Source organism: Falco rusticolus, chromosome 5 (genome assembly GCF_015220075.1).
Source record: "Falco rusticolus isolate bFalRus1 chromosome 5, bFalRus1.pri, whole genome shotgun sequence".
Classification (NCBI taxonomy): domain Eukaryota; kingdom Metazoa; phylum Chordata; class Aves; order Falconiformes; family Falconidae; genus Falco; species Falco rusticolus.
In genome coordinates this window covers 37287938-37309951 of record NC_051191.1, presented here as the reverse complement: position 1 = coordinate 37309951, position 22014 = coordinate 37287938, and the positions used below count along the sequence as shown (strand labels likewise).

Here is a 22014-nt window from a genome sequence, read left to right as displayed (position 1 = left end):
TATTTATACTATACCTATAAAACACTGGCTGCTGGGAAGCCTTGTATTCAGGCATGGTAGTCCTGAAAGCATATGTCTTTGAATAACAAAAGTCTTTAAAATTAATAAACAGAAGGTCATCAGTTGATAGTATTTATTTAAAATGTTGCAAATTATCATTTCTGAATCTTTGCTCACAATTCGAAATAATGCAGCAAACTTTTAAGTGGAATTAAGTGAATGAAGAGTCCTTAGCCTTGTAATTTAAAAATGTGACGTTTTTAACAAGTTTCTTTTAATGTATGTGTTTAATTCTTAAACTACTGAAGAAATGCACTTGTAACTTTCCAGAAATGAAAGTAAATCTGGAGAGTAAGTGGTGTCCTTCTTGTTTATGAGGGACTTATTTTCATCCCTAATAGATATTTCAGCATCACTGGAAAAACTCACTACCATGTTTAGCTTTGCCTCCATAATGAGTGTTTGGTTATCTACCAACTAAAGTTCGGGCAAAGTTATGCATTTTAAACTACCACCTTCATATTTCTCTTTCTTTTATTAATCTGTGTTGCTTTGTTGTGATTAATTGACATGAAACAACAGTTAAGAAAATGTCAGATTAGTACAATGTTGATTGTTTTTTCTACAGGCAGTAACAGGTATCGTATGTTATGCCTGTAGAGTTGCCACTTCTTTGCTACTTTACCAGGAGCTGATGCGAAAAGGAATACGATGGCTAATGTAAGCAACTGATTGAATTTCATTGTGGTTGTTTGGGGTTTTTTAATTGAGATATGCCTTGATTATCAATACATAATTCTGTAATCTCCCAGTATCTTGGGAGGTTTTCTTTACTCTTTGAATATGAACAAGCTTTCTGAATTTTTTCCTTCTTTCTGTCATTAAGGAAACAAAAATAATATTTTCTGACAATAAGGTTTAGGTATTTGCAATTTCACTTTCTTCTGGGGATAGTTTAAGTCTAACCTCTGGTGACCTGCAGGTACAATTGAGCAGCTTGCACAAGATAGTTTTATGTGAGGGTTATGCTAATGCATCTCTAACAAAGCAATTCTTACTAGCACTTATTGCTGTAGGTATATTACTGTATTACTGATCGCTGGTAAGACGGCAGTTGAATGCTTTTGTTATAGATTAATGCTTCACTTTTTCAGTGAAATAATTAAGGATGATTACAATGAAGTGGTTCATAAAAAGACAGAAGTTGTCATCAGGCTGGATTTCTGCAGCAGAAACATTGAGAAAGCTGAGAAAATGTGAGTAGGAGCGCTACTGAATGCATTGATTTTTCATTATCTTTAATGACAGTAGTATTTTAAGTTATATTTATTTACAGAGGTTTTGCATATAAAAATTAGATCTGAATTGGCATGGATTTGCTGATGGCAGTACCTTAAGCAGATTTAGTAATACACTTTACTCAAATTAGAGTGTTAATTTTGCTGCTTAACCTATCAGGAACAAGTAATTGCTATTGAGTAGTAATTATACGTGGGTTTTTTCCCCTTTCTTCTCTGACTCAGTTCATTTGCTGTTGTTGACTTTAGAAGCTGTAGTAAAGCCTGGACAAAGAATCAAGTACCTTTCCTTCCATTAGTGCTTTAATGCTTTTGTCACTGAGTTTGCTTGCGTGTGTTTATTAAGGATGACTTTAAATACTGACCCTTTCACAGCTTTAAGATTGTAGTATTTTCTGCATGGAAGGAATTTTAATGTTGAAATATAACATAGAGCAGCTGCAAAAAAACCTCAATCCTCCCCCCCCAAAAAACCAAACCAAAGCTGTATTAGGGTATCACTAGATCACAGTGTGTGGACACAGGGATGCAGAAAGTAAACTGCACAGGAAATTCTACTCCTGACTTTTTTTTAAGTGCCCGACTATTGTGTTATTTCCGTCTATTTTGGTTAATTCAAATGGCAGAGGTCTGTGTCTCAGAATCGTACTGTTGCCCATATGGATCCATTTAGATCTGTAGAATAGAAAGTGGTTTAGAGTGCTTTCTTTAAAACTGGCAAAATTTATAATAAGGAGCAACTAAAGAATTGTTATCTTTTAGCGTAGGAGACTTCCAAGTTTCAAAGACCACAGAAGACACTTATTTCTCTTGTCTTCCATCTCAAAGAAGGAAATGTTTTCCAGTGGTCAGACTCTTCTGACCAGCCTCTTTCAGTCAAGTGCTGTCTGTAGGAGATGGGATTGCACATTGAATTCTTCCTAAAAGTTTCATTTTTTTCTCTCTCCTGACCTTTGTTTCACCTGTGAGTCCCACTCAATGTCCAATTCTCAGTCACATTCTTTTCCACTCCTGAAGTATCTTTGCAGTCTCTCCACAAACTAGCATTAGCTCCATCTTTAAGGTTTGTTATTCTTAGGCAGTCTGATATGAGCGTTAAAGCCCAGGTCTTCATAGGATTCTTCTATGAGTAGTTGTTTTCCTGTTCAACCTGCTGCCAGTGTCCACCAAATGCTGTATTGGTCGTAGGATTCCCTAACCGTCCTTCCAGACTGCTCTGAAAATGCAGATGCCCCCAGGCAGTTAATGCACACATAGAGAGCCCTTGGGTCTGCACAGTAGACTTAAGGATGTTGGAGCTGCTATGCATGTGCAAATTGAACAGCTTGCGTGTCAGAATTATGGATACTGAAGGATTTCTCAGATTTGCTCTGTGCATGCCAAACATATACACGCTGACACACTTGGGCTTTAAGATACTTGCTTTAAAAACAAAGAAACAACAACAGTGAAACCAGCAAAACTGATAACTAGCAAGGTAACAGTATACCTGTGTAGCTTAGTTACAAATCATCAGGGCTGTAATCCAGACTCTTCTTCAAGCTAGTTTACGCTAGTTCACAGGACTAGTTTTCGTTCGTTCCGTATTTGGTTCAGATAGCTTCTTCCTGCAGTTTGCCAGGTCCCCAGAGATGAAAGCCACTTAGAGCTCAGAAGAAACTGCTGCAGGTTCTGATTTGTGACTAGTGCATTTCGCAGTATCTCAGAGCAGTGATTTGAAAAAAATTGCCTTCACTTGTGAACTGGAGTCGTTCTCATGTGAACAGAAATTTGCTAAGTGTTTGCACATGGTCTTTCAGCCTCTTATGAAGGGTCAGGATTTTCAGTTTATTTGACTTCAGAAGACTTTTCTGGAATTAGCAAAGGACACACCTTCTTGTTTGTCCTCCCTTTTCAAGGCTGTGCTTCAAAGCATGGCAATGCAAAACTTTTATTTGAAAAGTTAAACAAAGTATTGAACTCGAGCAAAGTATGTATATTTTGAAAGCAGATGGGTTTTATGGTGGTTTTAAAAACGAAATGTGCCTGAGACTCAACAGGAAAATTATCATCCCAAATGATTTATTTGGCACTTGAGCTGTGGTCAAATGGCAAGTATCACTGTGAACAGATGGTGCTACTAACCCAGCCTTTAAGGGTTCTGGTAACTCAACCAACCCAAGGTTTTGGTAACGAGCCTTTCCAATAAGTTTCCACAGAAAAGCATTTTGGTGCATGGGAGTATTAGTTTGTTGTGTGTCATTGACTATTTTAAGTAACTTTGGTTTGGTAACTTTTTAATAATGATTCCATGAGAGGAAATAGTTTTCTACTGCCTGTCAAGTACAAGTAATGAGAATAGAATAAAGAAGTCAGGAATGGAAGTTTCAAACTTCTTTTTAACAGTTCAAATGTAGGAAAAAAATGAAGGGATTTTTTTTTTCATAAGTAAAATGTTTCCGTTACTAATGGCCACTTAAAGTTGTCAGTGTTTCATGGTTGCTGCTTGGGAAATACTGTAATTCATGTAAAAGAAAACATAGTTATTGTTACAGTCTAGATTCAAGGAACATTTTGAGTGTATTCACTGCTTGTTTATTTTGTTTTTTAACTGTGCTTTTTTTTGTGGTCAGATATGAGAATTTGATGCAGATCAACTTGGAAGCATCAGAAGTGGATGAAATTTCAGAGATACACACAAAACTGTTACGTGTAAGTATCTTACAAAGCCTGTATCATGCTTAAAATGGTGTTTCTAAAGAAAAAGCCAAATGCACAATAACACAGGTGTTTCTGTGAATAACAACCCTGACTTCTCAAAGTAATTTCTAGATTGCTTAAGGTTGTTAAAATGCTCACAGTGAGATGTGGATATCTTTCTGAAAACAGAGCAAATCCTTTTATTAGCTTAGTGTAGTGAAAATAATCAGTTCCTGAAAATACATTCTCATTTTCTAAAATACTCAAGTAAGAAATTATAACCGTGAAATATATTTTACTTTGCAGTTTTTTTCCCCTTTCCTTAAAGAATTTTAAACTACTTCATTGGTTTTCTAAAGTGATTCATATACAAACACACTTCAGAGTGATCTGCTTTGAAATTTGCATTGTGTATCCAGAGAAGTAAGGAAAAATTGAAAATAACTTTACACACTGGTGTCCTGGGAACAGGTACAAAGTTCTCCATTCTAAAAGAAAAAGTTGATCAGTGCATTTTTATTTTGAAGGCTGTATGAACTGTAGAGAAAGAAAGGTATGAATTATGTGTATAGTCATTATACAAATTCTTAACAAACCAAAAAAGCAAGTGTAGAAATACATGGGGAATATATGAAAGATTGAAACTAATTGTTGAAAGAAAAATATTAACTAACAGAAGTACCAGTGTCAGAGATTATTCTTTAATAATGTCATGCTTTATCTGCTTTTAGCAAAGCCTAGGTGGATAATTGGGCATGTTTCTTTAATGAAGTCAGTGAAACAAATGGCTCTATAGTATTAACATGCTCAGTCTGTTTTCAGCCTCAAGTAATTTTTCACTTTACTCAGTGGTAAAATTGAACTTTCTTGCTCTTACCTAGCTCTCCAGCTCTCAGGGTACAATAGAAACTAGTCTTCAAGATATCAAAGCCAAACTTTCTCCCAGTGGTTTACTGGCTGACACCTGGGCAAATCAGGAAGGCATGCATCCAAAAGACAGAAAGTGAGTAATTGTATTAGTTGTTTTAATATGTATTGAATTCTACATTGAGTTGTAGTTCATAAAACTCATTCATAGGTACTTAAGTTTATGTATAAAATATGTAATTTTCTTCCCTTTGTCACTCTAGTCCAGAAAGGCTGCAGGCGCTGCTATGTTCCATCACAGATATTTATTATCAGTTCAAAAAAGACAAAGCAGAACGAAGTAAGTAACTTACTTGATTCGCTTTTAATATAAACTGTAATGTAAAAGACAGGTCAGTCCTTGTTCCACTAGGCTATTTGTGGTAGGAATGGAGAGTGAGTTAGCAACAGCGAATACGTCTGTAGGTCTGTCTTAGTGAGATACTGCCTTGAAGCCCATATGAATGAAACAGCACTATTAATCATAAATTTGAATTGCAAGGCTAGAGATGTGGAGGAAAAAAAAAGTACATGACCACTTTTACCTATCAAAATAGAAGAAAATCATATAGGAAATGGGTAAACTTAGTGGAGTTTTACATAAATACAACTAACAGAATTAAACTGGTAATGTCTGTCATCTGCTCTGATCCTAGGGCTTCCTTATAATGAAGAACAAATTCACAAGTTTGACAAGTAAGTTTTGAAGTTACCTTTGGGAAATAACATAATTGCTTTTAGGTCCTTCAGTTGCTTTTGCCAATAATCTTTTGATTTTTATTGTAAATTATAACCTCTTTAGGATTGCTCTGTAAAAAAAATTCCTTTAAATATCCTAAATACATAGGGGTGCCAGTATATGATAACTTCCTGGCAGTGGAGTTCCTTCACTGATAGACTTCTAAATGTAGATGTGAAATACCTGTTCATTTTCTGGGCATAACTGTCTTATAGAAAATACGGTTTTTTTCCTCAGTAAGAGTGAAGTGACTTTGTAACTAACGTGGAGATAATTTTTACAGATGAATAAAATATGGGCTAGTGGAATGAAATTCTAGAATGATTTAATCTTCCCAGGAATACAGCATACAAATTTTATGCAGTTCTCCATGCTTGTTTAAAACTGTCACTTATGAAAGGTGGCCACATTAAGTGTCTGTATGTAACCTGAGTGTCTAGACTCCGCTAACAACACTTGACTAATTCTCGAGCAACTGTAAACAGCTGCTCTGCTGGTGCTGCTGTACTTGTCTCAGAATCAGTTCAGTTCCTCATATGCAAGTGCCTAATACTATCTAAGTTGCCCTAAGGTACCTGAGACATGCTCTTAGACTGGGAGGTAGGACACAAGACCAATGGGAAACCTACACCTTTCTGGATAGACAGAAGCAGGGCAGGGTATCCTTGTGCATCTCAAATAATGCTAGATGCTTATGTTTAAGTAATTAAGTTATTCTCCTAGTGGCCAGCCAGTTGAGTTGCTCCCTAGACTTTGCTGTGTGCTATATTTAGACACTGCTTCTGTAATTTTCTAAATGTTCTTGCTGTTGCTACCACTAGTGTGGCTTCATTCACAGATAGAAAGCTACCGATGTTTTCACAGCGATGCCACTTGATTTTTCCATAGTGAAAGCTAAATGGGGCAACTGCCAAGTGGAGGTGAGGTTGCCTTAAGATAAAGGACAGTAGGGGCTGAAAACCTGTAAGACGGATCTTGATACGCTGAAAGAGACTTGGATGCGTTATTGGCCTGCAACAGCAAGGGGCTGAACTTAATGTGAGAGATAATGTGAGTGATAATTTTGTCATGTTTTTAAGGATAAGATTGAAAAACAGACAAACATTGGGATGCAGTCCATAGCTCATTTTAAATCTGCACTCCCTTGGGCAGATCAAAGAAACTTTAGGGCTTTTTCTACTACTCAGACTGTGTCCCTGCATTAATAGTGAATAACTCTAAATAAATAGGCTTGATTTTCATGGTTTTGAATACTGGTATATTTTCTACCACAAATTTCTCCTTGAGAATGTTCAGATATCTTTGAATTCCTAACTACATCTTATTTTACTTGATTCACCCCAGAGAGAAATGGCAATGGTTTTTGTTAAGAACTGTGTGCCATTAGCAACAGAGGGCTGGCCTTTGTTATATTTACCAGTAGACAGACAAGGGAGCAGCACTCAGTTTAGGTATTTTTTTGTTGTTTGAATGATAGGTGTGCGTGCCTGATGACAGTCCAGCTACACTCTAGCCAGAATGTGATTAACCAATAGCTATCATGCAAGACTTAATGAAATACCAGAAGCAGGTGTTGGACTGTAGTGTCCTGGCACCCCTTAGTTTCGCTTACTGGTGCAATGCATAGCATGGTAAGGCAGTTACTGGGATTACTGTCTGCAGCACTAACCAGAATTGGGTTCTGTTTTGCTTTCCTGTCCTTATGGGCTTGCGTTTTTCTCTTGTCATAAATATAAGCTGACACAAAAATCCTGGGTTTTTTCTTGCATGTGTATTACTCAGCACAAAGATTATTCAATATGCTGGAAGTTCCAAGTATATGTAGAAGGCAAATAAGAAATAATAAGGAATTCTGTCCTTTCCATTTAGCATCCCTTCTCCTTAAATATACCTGCTCAGGTAAATACTGACTCAAAGAAGACATTTGATCGTTTGTTCATATAAAAATAATTGCAACTAAATGCTTCAAGTGATTTTTTTTCTCCCTGCTAGGGAATATTTCTGCAATATAAACTGTCAGCTCATGCAGTGTGTTGCAGCGTGAATAAAGGTGGCTGAAGGGATTTTAAGTCCACATACCTCTTCTCCATGTTTCAGAAAGTATTAGTATAGAGGGACAGGGTTTTGAAAGCAGTATAACACTGTTTGGCTGTTTCTGTGTTGCAGGCAGAAGCTGTATTTGCATGCTACGAAAGCCATAGCTCTATTCAAAGATGAATGTGTCAGCAAGTATGTTACATTTTTGGGCAAGGCTGAGGACTGGACAAGGCAAGCTATTAATTTCTTTAGTATTCGGTAATGTTCATTGCACCACTTTACAAAGGAAGCTTTTAAAAGAAAACTTTTTTGTTTTAGGAAAATGCTTCACACAAGGAAGCAGTTACTGGCTCTTACCAACCAGTGTTTTGATATTGAAGAAGAGGTGTCCAAATACCAGGATTATATAAATGAGGTAGAATGCTTCAAAATTATGTAAAGTCTTTGCATAGATAAAAGACTATTCCATATTGTTTAATGTCAGTAGTGTTGTTTATAGCGAGTCTTACACTAATGCAGTCGTATTAAAATATAGGGCTGTATGGATGTAGTATTTGGTCTATAACAGCTTCATTGCTAATGTCAGAGTGATGTAGAAAGTGGTGTGATTTTTTGAGTCCTGACTTGATTTTGGAATTTGGTGGGGGTTTTTTTGGTTTTTGGTTTCTTTTGGTGGGTTTGGTGTTTTGCTTTGGGGGTTTTTTGGTTGGTTGTTTTTGGCTTTTTGTAGTGTTAGCATTCCCCCGCAAAAATATGCAAATGGATGTGAGTTCATTATAAAGCATTTTGGGTAACTGCTATTATCATAATGGTATCTGAGCACCCAGAGGATTATCTTAATACTCTTATGAAGCATAAAAACACTAGTCCCATAATCAAGATTAGGGGATATGTGCTTGAGGATACATGCTAAACTAATGCTGCTGGTGACATGAAAGAAAATACTTTGTTAAAATTTGGATGGTAACTCTGCTGGTTGCAAACTTAGCAGAATTACCTCAAAACTGAGAGAATTACAGCATTTTCATGCAGTAAAATTATTATTCTTTATAAAATAAATTTAAATTAAAGCACCGGACAGGTGTAAAAACAATTAAGGAATGATGGAGAGCAGCATTCCACTTGTTACTTGTTTGTATTTTAGTAGCACTACCAAAATCAGTTATTGATTAGGATCCTGTTGCCTTAGGATATCTGCAAACATAACGCATAGATAATTCTTCCTTTTAAGAGTTTCTTATGAAAGTATAAGACAGTTAAGAAGATGGAACAAATCAGGGAATTATAGGTCATGTCAATAATCTCAGCTTGGAGAATATCAGCTGCTTTACTAATGTACTGATTTTATGAGGCATCATAGCACTGGCAAATTTAAAGAAAGATTTTAAGGTGGACATCAAGGTACATATGACAACTTATGTTGCAACTTAGATTTCCTTTTTGTCTGTTTCAGTTACAAGATGCTCTGCCGCAGAAAATGTTTGCAGCTTCTAGTGGGATGAAACATACAATGAACACAGTCTATCCAAGCTCAAACACATTAGTGGAAATGACTCTTGGGTAAGAATTTCATAATTGGATTGATGTAATATTCTATACCTGTTGTACAGGCGAATTGAAAAAAACGAATTTACAGCTGACTTAGTGATTCCTGTATTAATAGAAAGAGTTTTATATTGCAGAAAAAGCTTTATGTTGCTACAGTGGCGGTACAGATTTGGAAGTGAGTAGGAGACAATAGTAATCTATTATCTGCCACTTTTAATAAATAAGCAACCTGTTGTCTGTCCCTTATTTTAGTATGTAATGACAAGTTGCTGAAAGCTTTGTGGTGGTGAGTGATCATGGCAGGTAACTGTCCCTATAAAAATTGTAACCTTTCTTTCACTTCTTGTTACTACAGTATGAAGAAACTAAAAGAGGAAATGGAAGGGGTTGTTAAAGAGCTGGCTGAGAACAATCACATTTTGGAAAGGCAAGCAGTTGTTTTCCCTTTTTGGGCTGATAATAGGAATGGGCTTAATTTGGTACATTTGAACTTAAACTAAGGGACGATTCTGTAATCTCTTTAACTGTAAATATATTTTGAACTGTTGATCAGAGATGTAACAAAAAAACCCCCAAAAAGTATTGAAAACCTCTAAACATTATTGTAAAATCATTCTGACACAGCATTTGGGGCATTTTTGTTTCATGTTACTTATGTTTAGCTAACAAAAATACCTGTTGCACAGACAGATTAATTCTGAATTTAAACACAATACTGTTGCAGCAATCAAGTGTTGTGCAACACTTTTAACTTTTAAAAGCAATCTTTTAACTCCTCACCTTTAGCCGTAATTTTTACAACTGTGGAATTATACCAATCTGAATGAATGATTTTGCAGTTTTCAGATCACTTAAATTAAGTGAAGAGAAAGAGGCGAACATATTTCTTACAGTCCTGAGAGGGTAACGTTGTTATCACATACAGACTGACTTTGCATTTTTCCTGTGTTGATGATAAAATAATGATTTCCTGAAAGCTTCAGGGTAAATTTCTGGTGGAGCTCTTTAGCTTCAAACTGTAATGGTTTGGTTTTGTTCCCCAGCCCCAGGCCCATACTTGGAGCATAGCATCTTCTCTTCCATCTTCTTTTCACATACAAAGTTAGATACAAATATGTGTGTTGGCATGTGGCAAGGGAAAGGCAAACCCCATAAATAAATTATAATGAATTAAGGATTGATTCTATAATCTAGTCATTCACTGAAGAATATACTGGTTTTTCATTTTAGATTTGGTGCTTTGACTATGGATGGTGGCCTGCGGAACGTGGACTGTATCTAGCTTTCAAAAGACCTGAAGAGGACTTGTAAATTTTTTGAAAGGAGAAAAAAAAATAACGTTGGGACATTTAAAGGTGGATAATAAATCTCTGTCCAGGTTTTTTTTCCCTCTACAACTGTAGTATTTAAAAAAATGTAAATATGTATAATATGTAAATATAAAAGAAATATATATCTTTTTTTGGTCAATGTGAGGATAGAATTACTGCTGGCAGGGAATTTAGCCCCTTGGAGGATCTCTGACTAAGTCCTAAAGGAAAAAGTGTTGTTGATGAAGTTGACATTTTTGTTTGCTTTGAATATTGCCCGTTTTTCAGAATGCAGTTTAGTCTTTATTGCAAGAAGACTTGCAGAACTCTAAGCATCATGAATAGTCTTTAAAAGGGGTTTTGGATTTCCTTTAACCACCACTAGTATTTTGGAGTCTAGCTGAATGACTGTGATCATCACAGAACATGACAATTGTTTTAAATGAGATCTTTTTAAGTAAGTGTGAATAGGGACTAAAAGCGCAGATAGGACAGAATGGAAATGCATTTCTCTTTCCTTCACATCCAAACTGTTAGTTCACTTTTACTTGAGAAAACAAATTCACGATATTTTTTTAAGTTCCTCTCTGTATTTGGTGCCATGATACCTGTAATCATTTGACTGCTCTGTATATGGAAGTTTTGCACTCCAGGTTGTCAGACAGAATGTAAAAATTCCTTTTTCAGAGTACAGCATTTTCAGAATTGCCCTGAAATCATGTTGCTCACCACAAGAGAAGCGGGTTCTTAAAATAGCTTTTTCAGAATCCTGTTTGCAGGCATAATTTTTTTAAAAGGTTAAGGAGAATTTGTGGGGCAGTCAGCAGACTAGATAGTGTCATGCCTCAGTGGTAACTGATTATTGGAAAAATAAATTGCTGGTCTGGATCTTGAAAAGGGACCACACCTGCTGCTGACTGAGATATCAAACTTAGGTGGAAAATTTAGTAAGACTATGTATTTATTTTCCAGTGTCAGTTGTTACTACTTTAAGTGCTACATGATCAGGTTGCAGAGATGCAGAATAAAACAGTCTGCTCCAGTATGTGTAGGAAGAAGAAAGAGGAAAACAAACAAACAAAAACTCAGAAAACATTTGTCACTTTACTTGGATACTACAGGTGTACTTACTTGTTTCAGCTGAAGAGCATGCAAATATTACGGGATTCATTCTTTCTTTGTGGAAACTTGGTCATGGATGTTCAGTGGTGTCCAGTAGTACTTCTGATTGCTCTGTTACATCTGCAAGATGATCTACACCAACTCCAGAATTTTCTACAATTAATGGTAAAACATTTAGGTATAAACTAAACAGCAGTAACCTGTAATAGCATCTGAGTTTTGTGGTGCTTACTCCCTGTTTATCTGTCCGGGTCAGAATATAAAACGTTTTCATTGAATTTTTTAAAAAATATTTGATTAGAAACTTATGAAATTTATAATTGATTCTTTTATTGTTAAAAGAAGAGGAAATTCACTGCCTTGATGTCCAAGACCTGCTTTCCAGTGTTCTTGGTGAGAGTCAAATATTAAAAGGGAATTCAGATCAGATATTTTTATACCCACATGAACAGCTTCTTTCTTTGAGAGCTTTGCCCCAAAAAAATCTAGCTATGCAAAAGGCGTGCAGCAGTTTGTTACATGTTTTCCTTGGTTAGCCATGGCATTCTTAACTGTTTGTTTTAAAATAACGGAATCATGTCTAACTGGAATGTTTTAATGCCTGCTTACACATTTGTTCATTCATGTCTGCAGTCTCACTGAGTGTCATTTAAATACATGCGTAAGTGTTAAAAGGACTGGGCTCTCAAACTGTGCATAACTTCTGTTTTTTTCCAATGGTAAGTTTGTAACACTTTGTTTCAAAGGTTCTTAATCTTGAAAGGAATCAAGAGTTAGTTGGAATATATAATTTTCAACTTCTTTATACTGAAGCAGTCTGAAAAAAATTAATTGTAGTAGTAATATAGTCTGTATATTGAAGTATGTGTGGCATTCTTTTACACGGTTGAAAATGTTTTGTTATATTTTATGTTCATTTTAAACATTGCTGGGTTTAGTGCTGCTAAATACATCAGTAATCTTAATCTTATTAAAATTTCTTTTTCTGAAGCAATTTTAACTAAGCAGTAGCTAAGGAACTTGAAGGAATCAGTTCATAATCTACTGATTACATTCTTATGAAGCAAATACATTTTTCAAGTCAAAGCAAGCATAGTGTATAATACCATCATTTTTTTGGCTCAAACTAAGTGTCCTGATTCTATCAGTCATGCCTACTGATTTGCCAAAAGAAGTAATAGAAAGTAATACATGGTTCTTCCTCCTGAAGCTGGTTTACAGTTTTGGGGGTTTAGCTTAGTATGTTTATTATCTGTTACTTGAACAAACCTGTCTTCATGTGAATTGTGAAAATGCATGAGTGAATGACTTAATGGCATAAAGACATCATCAGCCACTTACTGTCTGGTGTGTACTGTGTCTTTCCATAATTTCACTTCCTGTTAATTTCAGTACTACCTTATAATTTTTATTTCCCTGTAAGTACAATACAAAGCCTGAAACCTGTAGCAGCAAATCGCAGTTTAGCTTGCATTAGCCGGCTCTCCAGGAAAGTTCTCCTGTCACTAGCACCACTAGCACAGGCTGTATGGTAGAGCCACTAATCTTTTTTATTTATTTTTTGACCACTCTGCTGATCTGTGTTCTGAACAATATTAGTTCTCTGTAATGGTAGCAAAATTCCTAGTCTCTCTACTCGGTGTGGAACAGTCAATACTAATTTAGTTAATCACTGTAGAAGTGGTAATGCTAGAGTAATTTTGGATCTAATACTATGGCAAGGATTAAAAAGGCTGAATGGGGTATTAAGCTTGAAGCCTAGAAGAGGGGAGATGTGGAATAAACTGCCATTGCATAAACTTGTTTGGGTTAAATTAAACACAGATTTATTACTGAGTAATTGCATAGCCTGCTGTAACTGTGAAATCCCTCCCGGGGGGGCATGGAAATTAGTTTGGCTAGCCACATTTGGTTAGCTCAGCCAGTGATGGCTTCCAGCAAGGGACCTGAAAATCGGTGGGGTGGACGCTCACCCTGCTCTGTGCAGAGGGAAACTTGGTTTACCTGTGACCTACTCAATGATGAGCGCTTCTAAATTGGCTTATAAGAATAAGATACTGGTTACCTGAAGATAAGTTAGGGGAGAAAAAAAAGAATGGCTAGGGTCTGGAAGACTCACCAGAAGGGGGACTGGGAAATAATGGGAGTTGGTTGGCTGAAAGAAGAGAAGATTGGAAGGGGGGTTGGGGGACAAAAGTCTTCAGTTATCTAAAAGCTGTTACAGAAGATCAGTGTTAACCACCGTGACTCTGGTGAGAGGAGTAGAGATTAAATTGTAGTGCACAAAACAAAAAACTCTAGACAATAAATTTGGGAAAATGTAGTGAAGAGAGTCAAGTGCCGGAACTGCACAGGGTCGGTTGCACAGGGTTTTTAAGAACAGGGTAACTGCTGGGAGCTCTGGTGGCTGGTCCTGCCGTTGCCAAGGCTGCATGACCTTTTAATTTTCTGTGCTCTGAACAGCTTTTTTTTTTTTTTTTCAATGTGTTCCATTGATCACAAAAATGTGGTAGGGCTACCATCCCTCAGCAGAGTTGTCTCTTTTGACACTGGTACAAGCCCAGCCAGTAGCAGTTGTACTTATAGATGTGCATCTTCTGGAGAACTTAGGTTCCTGTTGACAAGGAACACTGACGGCAACTGGTAGAGATGCTGGCATGCTACAACCATGGGCACGCTGCAGTTGTATGGACTTGTATTCTGCTTCTCAAAACTTACACAGAGTGAAGGCTTGACTAGCTGGGCTTCCACAGCCTTCCCATCCAGGTGTGGGTTCTGTCACTGCTGCCTGGCCACCGGAAGCATTTCTCAGACCAGCTGCTTTAAGAAACCTAGGCAGATCATTTTAATGGCAACCTGCTGCGGTGTATCACCAGCTCTTGCTGGCTCGCCCCTTGCCAGTGTGCAGGTTGCTTCAGCACCTGCGGCTACATGTTGGGGTTTGTTGGCTGCAGCGCTGGTTGTGAGACAGCCTGCCCGGCCGTGCCGTGCCGGGGAGAGTAGGGCCTGGCACCGCACTAGGTGAGCCCGCGGCTCTGTCTGGCAGGCGCATTTGCTAGCTCACGGTGGAAGAAGATGACACTGACACAACAGTGCTGCTGCACTCGTGTGCTGCTCCGGCGGTGACGGCCCTACAGCAGCTTTAGATTTAAGCAGACAGGAGCAGTCTGCAATTTTTCAAGGAATCAGGTGAAAAGGCTTCACTTTTTTTTTTCTTTTTCCACTTTCATTCTTTGGAATCATCTGCGTAAATGTGCAGATGAATTGTTCATCAACCCTGTCGCTCCACATCCTGAAAACGTATTAAAAGCCGGGCTACGTCTCACTGTACACCACTTAAAACCTGTGCAAGGCTGCGTTAAAACAGGCGGTTTTAGTGCCCGGGAGATGTGCCCGTCAGGCGCGCCAGGCAGCTCGGCGGCAATGCTTTCTGAAGCTGCGGGCCTGGCCGACCGGGGTTTCGCCCTGCCCGCGGCGCTGTGACTCGCCGCCAGCTTGCTGCAGCAGGGAGGCCGGGCTCGGAGGAGCGACCGGCGGGGCCACCCGTCCTCCGGCCGCCCCGCGCCCGCCGCTCGCTGCCCTGCCGGTGCCGCCGGTCCCACCGCGGTCGCTCCCGGGAGAGCTTCCCGTCGGCGCGGGCAGCAAACAAGCGGAGGCGCCGCAAGCAGCAGGGTCTTAGCTGGTTTATCTACGGCAGTAAAACGTACCTCCTGCAAGCGCCTCACACCTGCGTGTAATGCACAGCGCTAGCGACTGCCTTGAGAACGGCAGCTCCTGGCTGCGGCAACGACTTTCTGCGGCGGCGGGCCGAGGGAACGGGGCCGGCGGCGCCTCGCAGCCCCCGCCCGTGGTCGTTCCCCCCGAGACGCTTCATGGCGGGAGGGCTCGGCGGCAGCGCGCCGGGCCGGGGGAGGACACGGGTGCAGTGCGGTGCGGCTGTGCGGTGCGGCGCCCCCCCGCCGTCTCTCCGCTCCCCTCGCCCGCGGGTGTCATGTGCGTGAGGCGCCGCCCGCCCGGGCCGCTCCGCGGGGAGAGGCAGGCGGCGGCCGGCGCTCCGCATGGCGGCGGCCCCGGGCGACAAGCGGGGGAAGCCGCCGCGGGGCCGGGCGACGTTCCCACAGCCGGACGCGCCCGCCGGCGTCTCGGGCCCCGCCGCGCACGGCGACCGCCGCCGCCCGGCCCCGCCGCGGCCCCGCCACGTCCGCACCATCTTCGAGGCGCCGCCGCCGCCGCTCCCGCCGCACCGCTTCGGGCCGGCGGCGGCGGGAACGTGGTGCGACCTCTGCTGCCGCTTCGTCCTCTCGCAGGGCCTGCGCTGCGCGGGTGAGCGCCCCGGCGGGCCCGCCCGCGGCCTCTGCCGGGACACGGGCGGCGGGCGGGCGGGCGCCGGTGCCGGGGAGCCGGGAGGTCCCGGGTCGCGCAGAACCGAGGGTCGTGCGGCTCGCGGGGCGAGGCCGGCTGTCCGCCACCCGCTGGGAGCGCGTCCCTCGCCCGGCGCCGGCGGGAGCCGCCGGTCCCTCCGCGAAGCGTTGGAGCGTGAGGGCTGGGCGCTGCGGGACCCTCGTGCTGCGCGGCCGGGTGACCGCGGGGTGACCGCGGGGCGACAACAGGGTGACCGCGGGGTGACAGCGCGGCACGATCCAGGGACAAGCGCTCCGCCTGCGCCCGTCGGGCAGGTAGCCCTGTGCCAGGGGGTGGGGGCGGCGCCGCTCCGAAGGGCTCCGGTGGGCTCCCACCCCCGGCAGGAGCCACAGCGCCTTCTCCCCGGTCCTGCAGGCAGGAGGAGACGGCGGGCTGCGTCTTGGAGCATCGCACGTCCCATGGACACACCACGTACGTGTCCGTCCGTCCCTGGGCTCTGGCTCACAGTAGGCAAAGGTGCATTTTCCTTTCCCTGTGTAGAAAACAACTGCGCTGCTTTCCAGCCCTATGGTTACTGCCACTGTACTTTAAAAGTGTGTTAAGTGTACGGCAGTGTATCTACAGTGACTTCATTCACCTGCTACCTCCAGTTCTTTATGGTAGGAGAACATACGCAATGTTGTGCTGATGAAAAGCCATCTTTCGCCATCCCTTGGTTTGAAAAGCGTTGGGCCACGCCACTGGGTGTCACGGTACCCCCGAGAGTGGCTGTGGTGCAGAGCCCTGCGGCCAAGCGCGCCTTTCAGGCTGCTCCTCACCCGTGGCGGCCGTGCGGCTGCGCTTTGGGGGACAATCTCACACTGTCCCTGGTGGAGCAAGGCGTTAAGGTGTGTGCGCTGCTTTGCATGTACGTCATTGGGCCCTTGTTTAACAGGTGATGTGTGACACTCAAGGCAGGACAGAAAGGTCAGTCTTTCCCTATTGCTTTGCTGTGGCTTAAGGAGATGTAATAACCTTGTACTGTCCTCTGCTGAGATACAAAATTCCTGTTATGATCTAGTGTTCTCACAGTTATGCTCACTTTCAGTAGCTCTTTTTTTACAGTTACTCTTGGAATGGAAATACTTTGGCTGTGAAAATAAAATGTATTTTATTTATCATTTAAGTTAGTGCACCGCTTGCTCTGACAAGAGTGTATAGTGCGCTGATGTAAAAATAAACCTTAAAAAGAGTATTTTTTCTTTTATGAGCAGATGCTCCATGGCAAGAACTTCAAGTGTCACGTAGGATTGTATAGCTCCCAGGAACGTTTTCTCAGAATGATTACAGCTTACAATGCTTTTCCTTCTCCTCCATGACAAACTCAATTTTTATGAGGCATAGTACTTCAAGATGCTCTCTTTAATTGCTGTTTAAGTAGCAGAGGAAGCATTCAGCATTTATGACCTAGCACGAATATAATATTTAAAAGCTGTTAAGTGCTATGGAGATGAAAGGAAACAATAGCTAAAGTGCACAAGGGCTGCTGCAAGAACCTCTGTTCTTTCCCAGTTTGCAGGCTCGCCAGCGGGCCGGCCTGATGAACAGATACGGCTGTGCCAGGACAGCACAGAGGCGTGAAGGAACGTGTGGCCGGCTGCCCTCCCGGCTCAGAGCTGCTAAATCCGCTCTGTGGTCAGACGTCAGTCTGCACCCATAGTCACAGTCTCTTCTGTGAGTAAGTGAATACAGAAGAAATAGATGTCCCCTGCTTTGGAAAGCCAGCAGACACAGCTGTGCTCAACATCTAAAGTGTGTCTAAACTGGTCTTGAAAGCTGCAGCAGATGCAACCAGGACTACAGCTAAACTTGTGGCCACTGTGGTAACCTCTGTGAAAAACGCCATGATCTCCTTTGGGTATCCTTTGTGAAGCAGAGATTACAACTGAGATTAAAATTGCAAGTACCTCTCAAAGATTTTATTCTGCCTGGCAAGGTGTGACAGTGCCGAAAGGTTCCCAGATAACTGTGTTCTCCAGTGGCCACAAGTGGTAGGGACTTTCACATCAACTAAAACGCAAAACACAACAGCATCTTCCAGATGGTCCACTACTGATAAAGAGGGAGTTAGATACTAAATTGTTGTGATTCTGAGTCACAAAGACATAGATAATACATTTATTTGAATTACCCTGTTTAAGTATTCGTTGAAGTTAATTCTCACTAGATTGCTGTCCTCAGACAAGATCAGTCAGTCAGAGGTGGTGGATTTGGCGATAAGAATTAAAATGCATGAGAAATTCCCTCTGGGGCAGGGAAGCAGTCCAAGGGCATATCAAGGGAGTAATTCTAAAGTATTTAGGTGCAGACTTTTGTCTAAGAGAAAAGTTCAGTGACGTCTTCATGGGAGCGGGGATTTCCTTTGTGTGTCGCTGTCCTGCCTTCCCCACAAGGACGATACCCGAGCTGAGCTTCAGTAAAGGCTCAACTTTGCTTTCATCGTTTCACAGTGGAGCTGTGGTTGTCTTTGGGGTTTTGTATGCTTCTTGGTACACACCATAAAGTGAGGTGGGATCCTTGGAGTGAATTTTGTTTGTATTTCACAAGGCTGTTTTCAGGCTTCTGCTAAAAGGTGAAAAAATACTTTCATATAACTCAGGAAAGAAAGATCAGAATGAAAAAAAATTTCAAGGAGATAAACAATCATCTGTTTCAATGCAGTGCACAAGGTGCACATTATTCAAGCAACTTATTTCTTGAAAAAAAAAAAAATATGGCATTGCTGATACTTCTGGACTTCAGCCCAGGAGGAAAGCCAAGTGTAATGAAATACTACAAAGCATCTTTTTCAGAAGTATCTGAGCTCTTGCTTTTGTTTTGGATTCCTTTTCAAGAAAGACTTAATTGGTTTAGCAGTCCAGAGTTGCGCTGCTATTCACCTTTTCACCTCTGTTATTTGGAGTAAAACCTGGTGATGCTGTGCCAATGCAGGATGCCATTGCCTGGCCTGGCTTCACTGCATAAAGTTGTTTGAAATGGAGGCAGTCAGGACTATTCTGGTTTATACCAATGAAATGACATACAGTAAAAAGTGTTTTTTTCTTTTCTAGCATTCTATTTTTCTTTTGATCTGATAGTGTTCTGAGTGAAATTTCTCAGTTTCTTACATCATATTGACGGTTTCATGGTGTGTAGCATTATGTAGTGTAGAGACCCTGGAGCTGTTGCATTGTTTCACTGTATCATTTGGCATTTGAAAAATGAGGCATTTGTTATGGTTTTAGATGAAAGGCAGTACTGCCAGGCTTTGGAATACAGTTTCGGAAAGATTTTACTTTCCCCATAGTCTGGTCAACAGATGGGGTGTACAAAGGTGGAGGGGGTGTGAAAGGAATTATTTTGTGGACTACTTGCTGTGGACCTCCTAGTTCATTTTTGTAACTTTCTTTTACCTTGCATTTGGACACTTTCATTTCTGATACACTTGGTCACTGAACCAAATAGAAATGCTGCTTGGCCTTTTCAGAAGTTTTGCTCTTCATTCAAAAGAATATAGAGAAGTTATAGGTCCTACATGACTTTTGGTTCAAACTTTCTGAAGATATTTAAGCAGATGGTATTTATGCAGGTAAATAACGTAAGCAGATATGGTATTTAGAAGTACTGTGGAAAACAGGTTGTCCCTTTCCAGTATTCTGTGGTGGGACTTGGTTGGGAATTCCTGGATGCTTTTATGCATGGAGATTCATTTACCCATGCATGTTAAAAGCATGACCTTGAAGAACTGATATTTATTACTCTTACCAACTGTACGTTGCCCATGCGACAACATATGCATTGGTGTGTGTATTGGGTTTATATGGCGAGGCTGGTGGGGCTGCGGGAGTGAAGACCAGCACGCTGTAATACTGTAAGGGGCTTGTGAAGCAAACAGAGCCTCACAAGTATGGGTTAAGTTGCCTGTAAAAAGTTGCCTGCTAAAGGAAACACCAGAATATTTCAGTTGGATTTCTGGTGGTTGGAGTCCTTTATAAAGGTGCAATCGATGGAGTCAGTGGGCGTCCTTTAATGCTAGCTGGAAGTGATGTCCCTCAGCCTGTTTCCTCCTTACCTATACTGTTACTTTCTATACCCGTGGCGTTACACCTGTAACGCTATCTGGGTGTAGTGTGACCCATGCACAGGCAGACACCCCAGTCCCGGCATAGCAGCCTCTCCGGTTGCAGGGTGCTCTGCAGAGGTGCAAAAGCCCATGGGTAAGACTGCAGGTGTCCCCTTCCTCTCAAATCTGCCGGGTGGTCATTTCAGCTTCATTCACTGAATCTTCTTGACACCTTTTTTACCCATTTCTCAGACTTTGTTTTTTGAGCGACCTTCCCTTGTGAAGTGTACAGCAGTTTCAGGGCCTATCAGGGCCTTCAGGGTTTTTCTCTGCTGAAATGGGTATTTTGATGGGGGCCTTGTTCAGTTTCTAATGTGGGGTTTTTTATATTGGCTCTGAATATTCAGTAGTTAACTCCTGCTTTGAGCACAGTTGAAGGACAGAGGGGTTACATTTTAATATGTGGTATAGCTCTCTTACTACAGGGCTTTTTAAGTATCTGTAAAAGCAAACAAAACCCAAAACAAAACCCCAAGCCCTTATCTCCTTAGAACAAATTAGGGTATGTTATCTAAATGCCTCCTAACTGTCAGGAGTGGTAAAGAAATAGATTCCCCCTTACAGAAGTGAGGGTAAAATGTGGAGCAAATGCACAGTGGTATTTTCCTTCAGAAAGATATTTTTTTGACATCAAATTTGTGTAACATACTTTTCCATGTTTTTAAAGAAGAGGATAAACATTGTCCACTGTCTCTGCAGTAGGAGTGTGTTTGTATTTAATCACATGTAATGAGGGGGTTAAGTTGCTAAAGCTGCTTCTAGAGTTACGACTTGAATCACCAAAACTGTTGGGGGTTGAAGGAGCCTCTGAAAGTTTTATCTGAAGAGTGAGAACCAGGGGGCAAATTAGAAATAGTAGTGGTGGAAACCTGCTTGCCTTTCTTGTTCTTTCTGCGGAGAGCTGCTCAACAATGCTCAGTTCCCAAAATTTTCTTTATTTTCTTTTAAATCCAAAATTACCAAATTTTCCCAGAATCCATAGGGGCTGGAGCAGCTTAAGGCAACAGGGTTTGGGTTGTGCTGGTGGAGCTCTGCTCAGAGAGAGCCCTGTTTTCCTCCCCGTTGGGTTTGCAGGAGTGGGTGATCTGCTGCCCCAGTGAGGCTTTTGCTGGAGCTCCACAGGTCTGGTGGAGCTGGAGGCTGGCGTGCCTAGTGCAGGGAGGAAGGAAGAGGTGTGGAAATTGCCGGCAAGAAGCAGCTTTGATGGAGCTTGCTCTTCAAGAGTTAATGCGTGCTGTCTTCCTCAGTTTCTTTGCACCTCCAGGGGCATTTCTGTGGTCTCCTCAGCCACAGTGAGGCTCCCACTGCTGCAAAGCTGAGCCCTTTCCTCCCCCGTTTGGAGAGAACGGTAACCCCTCACTGAATTCCTTGGTTACTGTGTGTCTTGTTTTCTTGGCCGCTGACATTTCTCCTCCTGTGTGAGTCCCATCTCCCACCCCTAAGCCATATGCTGTCATACATAGAGGCTTTAACCCATTCTCTGAGCATCTTTTCCTTTGTTCTTGTTTTCACCATCTCATGAATGGTTAACTGTTAATTATGGTGTCCTTCAGAGTTTGGGTCTCAGACAGAACCCTAAGAGGCTACAGAGAATACAAGCAGTTGTTATTCAGTTTGCATAGTGGTGAAGAGAAAAGTTTAACAAATCACCCCATAATGTTCAGATGCTAACACTGAAAGGCTCTGAAAATGCTGCGTGGTTTTCCCTCTTGTCTTCCTCATGTGTTTTGGAGCCACTGTGTGGGGAGCTGCTGCAGAGGCTGTTGTGAGTGGGCAGGAACCCTCTCCTGATGTGGAGATACCCTGTGTTTCGTTTCACACACAGGGTGGAAGGAGGCCAGATGCCCTACGGCTTCGTTTTGAACAAGTAGG

General features: G+C 41.6%; 1 protein-coding gene across 7 annotated transcripts in view; it reads left to right on the top strand.

The window, feature by feature from the left end:
• The window catches only part of TBK1 (TANK binding kinase 1), a 29408-nt gene extending 16429 nt beyond the window's left edge, over positions 1 to 12979 (top strand). For 3 of the 7 annotated variants that reach the window (XM_037390744.1, XM_037390745.1, XM_037390746.1), the window contains 11 exons: positions 629 to 720; positions 1155 to 1256; positions 3911 to 3989; positions 4859 to 4980; positions 5108 to 5184; positions 5540 to 5579; positions 7789 to 7890; positions 7978 to 8074; positions 9113 to 9219; positions 9563 to 9634; positions 10438 to 12977. In XM_037390744.1, coding sequence (XP_037246641.1) covers positions 629 to 720; positions 1155 to 1256; positions 3911 to 3989; positions 4859 to 4980; positions 5108 to 5184; positions 5540 to 5579; positions 7789 to 7890; positions 7978 to 8074; positions 9113 to 9219; positions 9563 to 9634; positions 10438 to 10489 — 942 coding nt within the window. In that variant the 3' untranslated portion in view covers positions 10490 to 12977. Of the gene's footprint in view, positions 1 to 628; positions 721 to 1154; positions 1257 to 3910; positions 3990 to 4858; positions 4981 to 5107; positions 5185 to 5539; positions 5580 to 6510; positions 6673 to 7788; positions 7891 to 7977; positions 8075 to 9112; positions 9220 to 9562; positions 9635 to 10046; positions 10111 to 10437 lie in introns of those variants that run through there. The other 4 variants (XR_005104714.1, XR_005104713.1, XM_037390747.1 and 1 more) reach the window with 4 other exon arrangements.
• The last annotated feature ends 9035 nt before the right edge of the window (positions 12980 to 22014 follow it).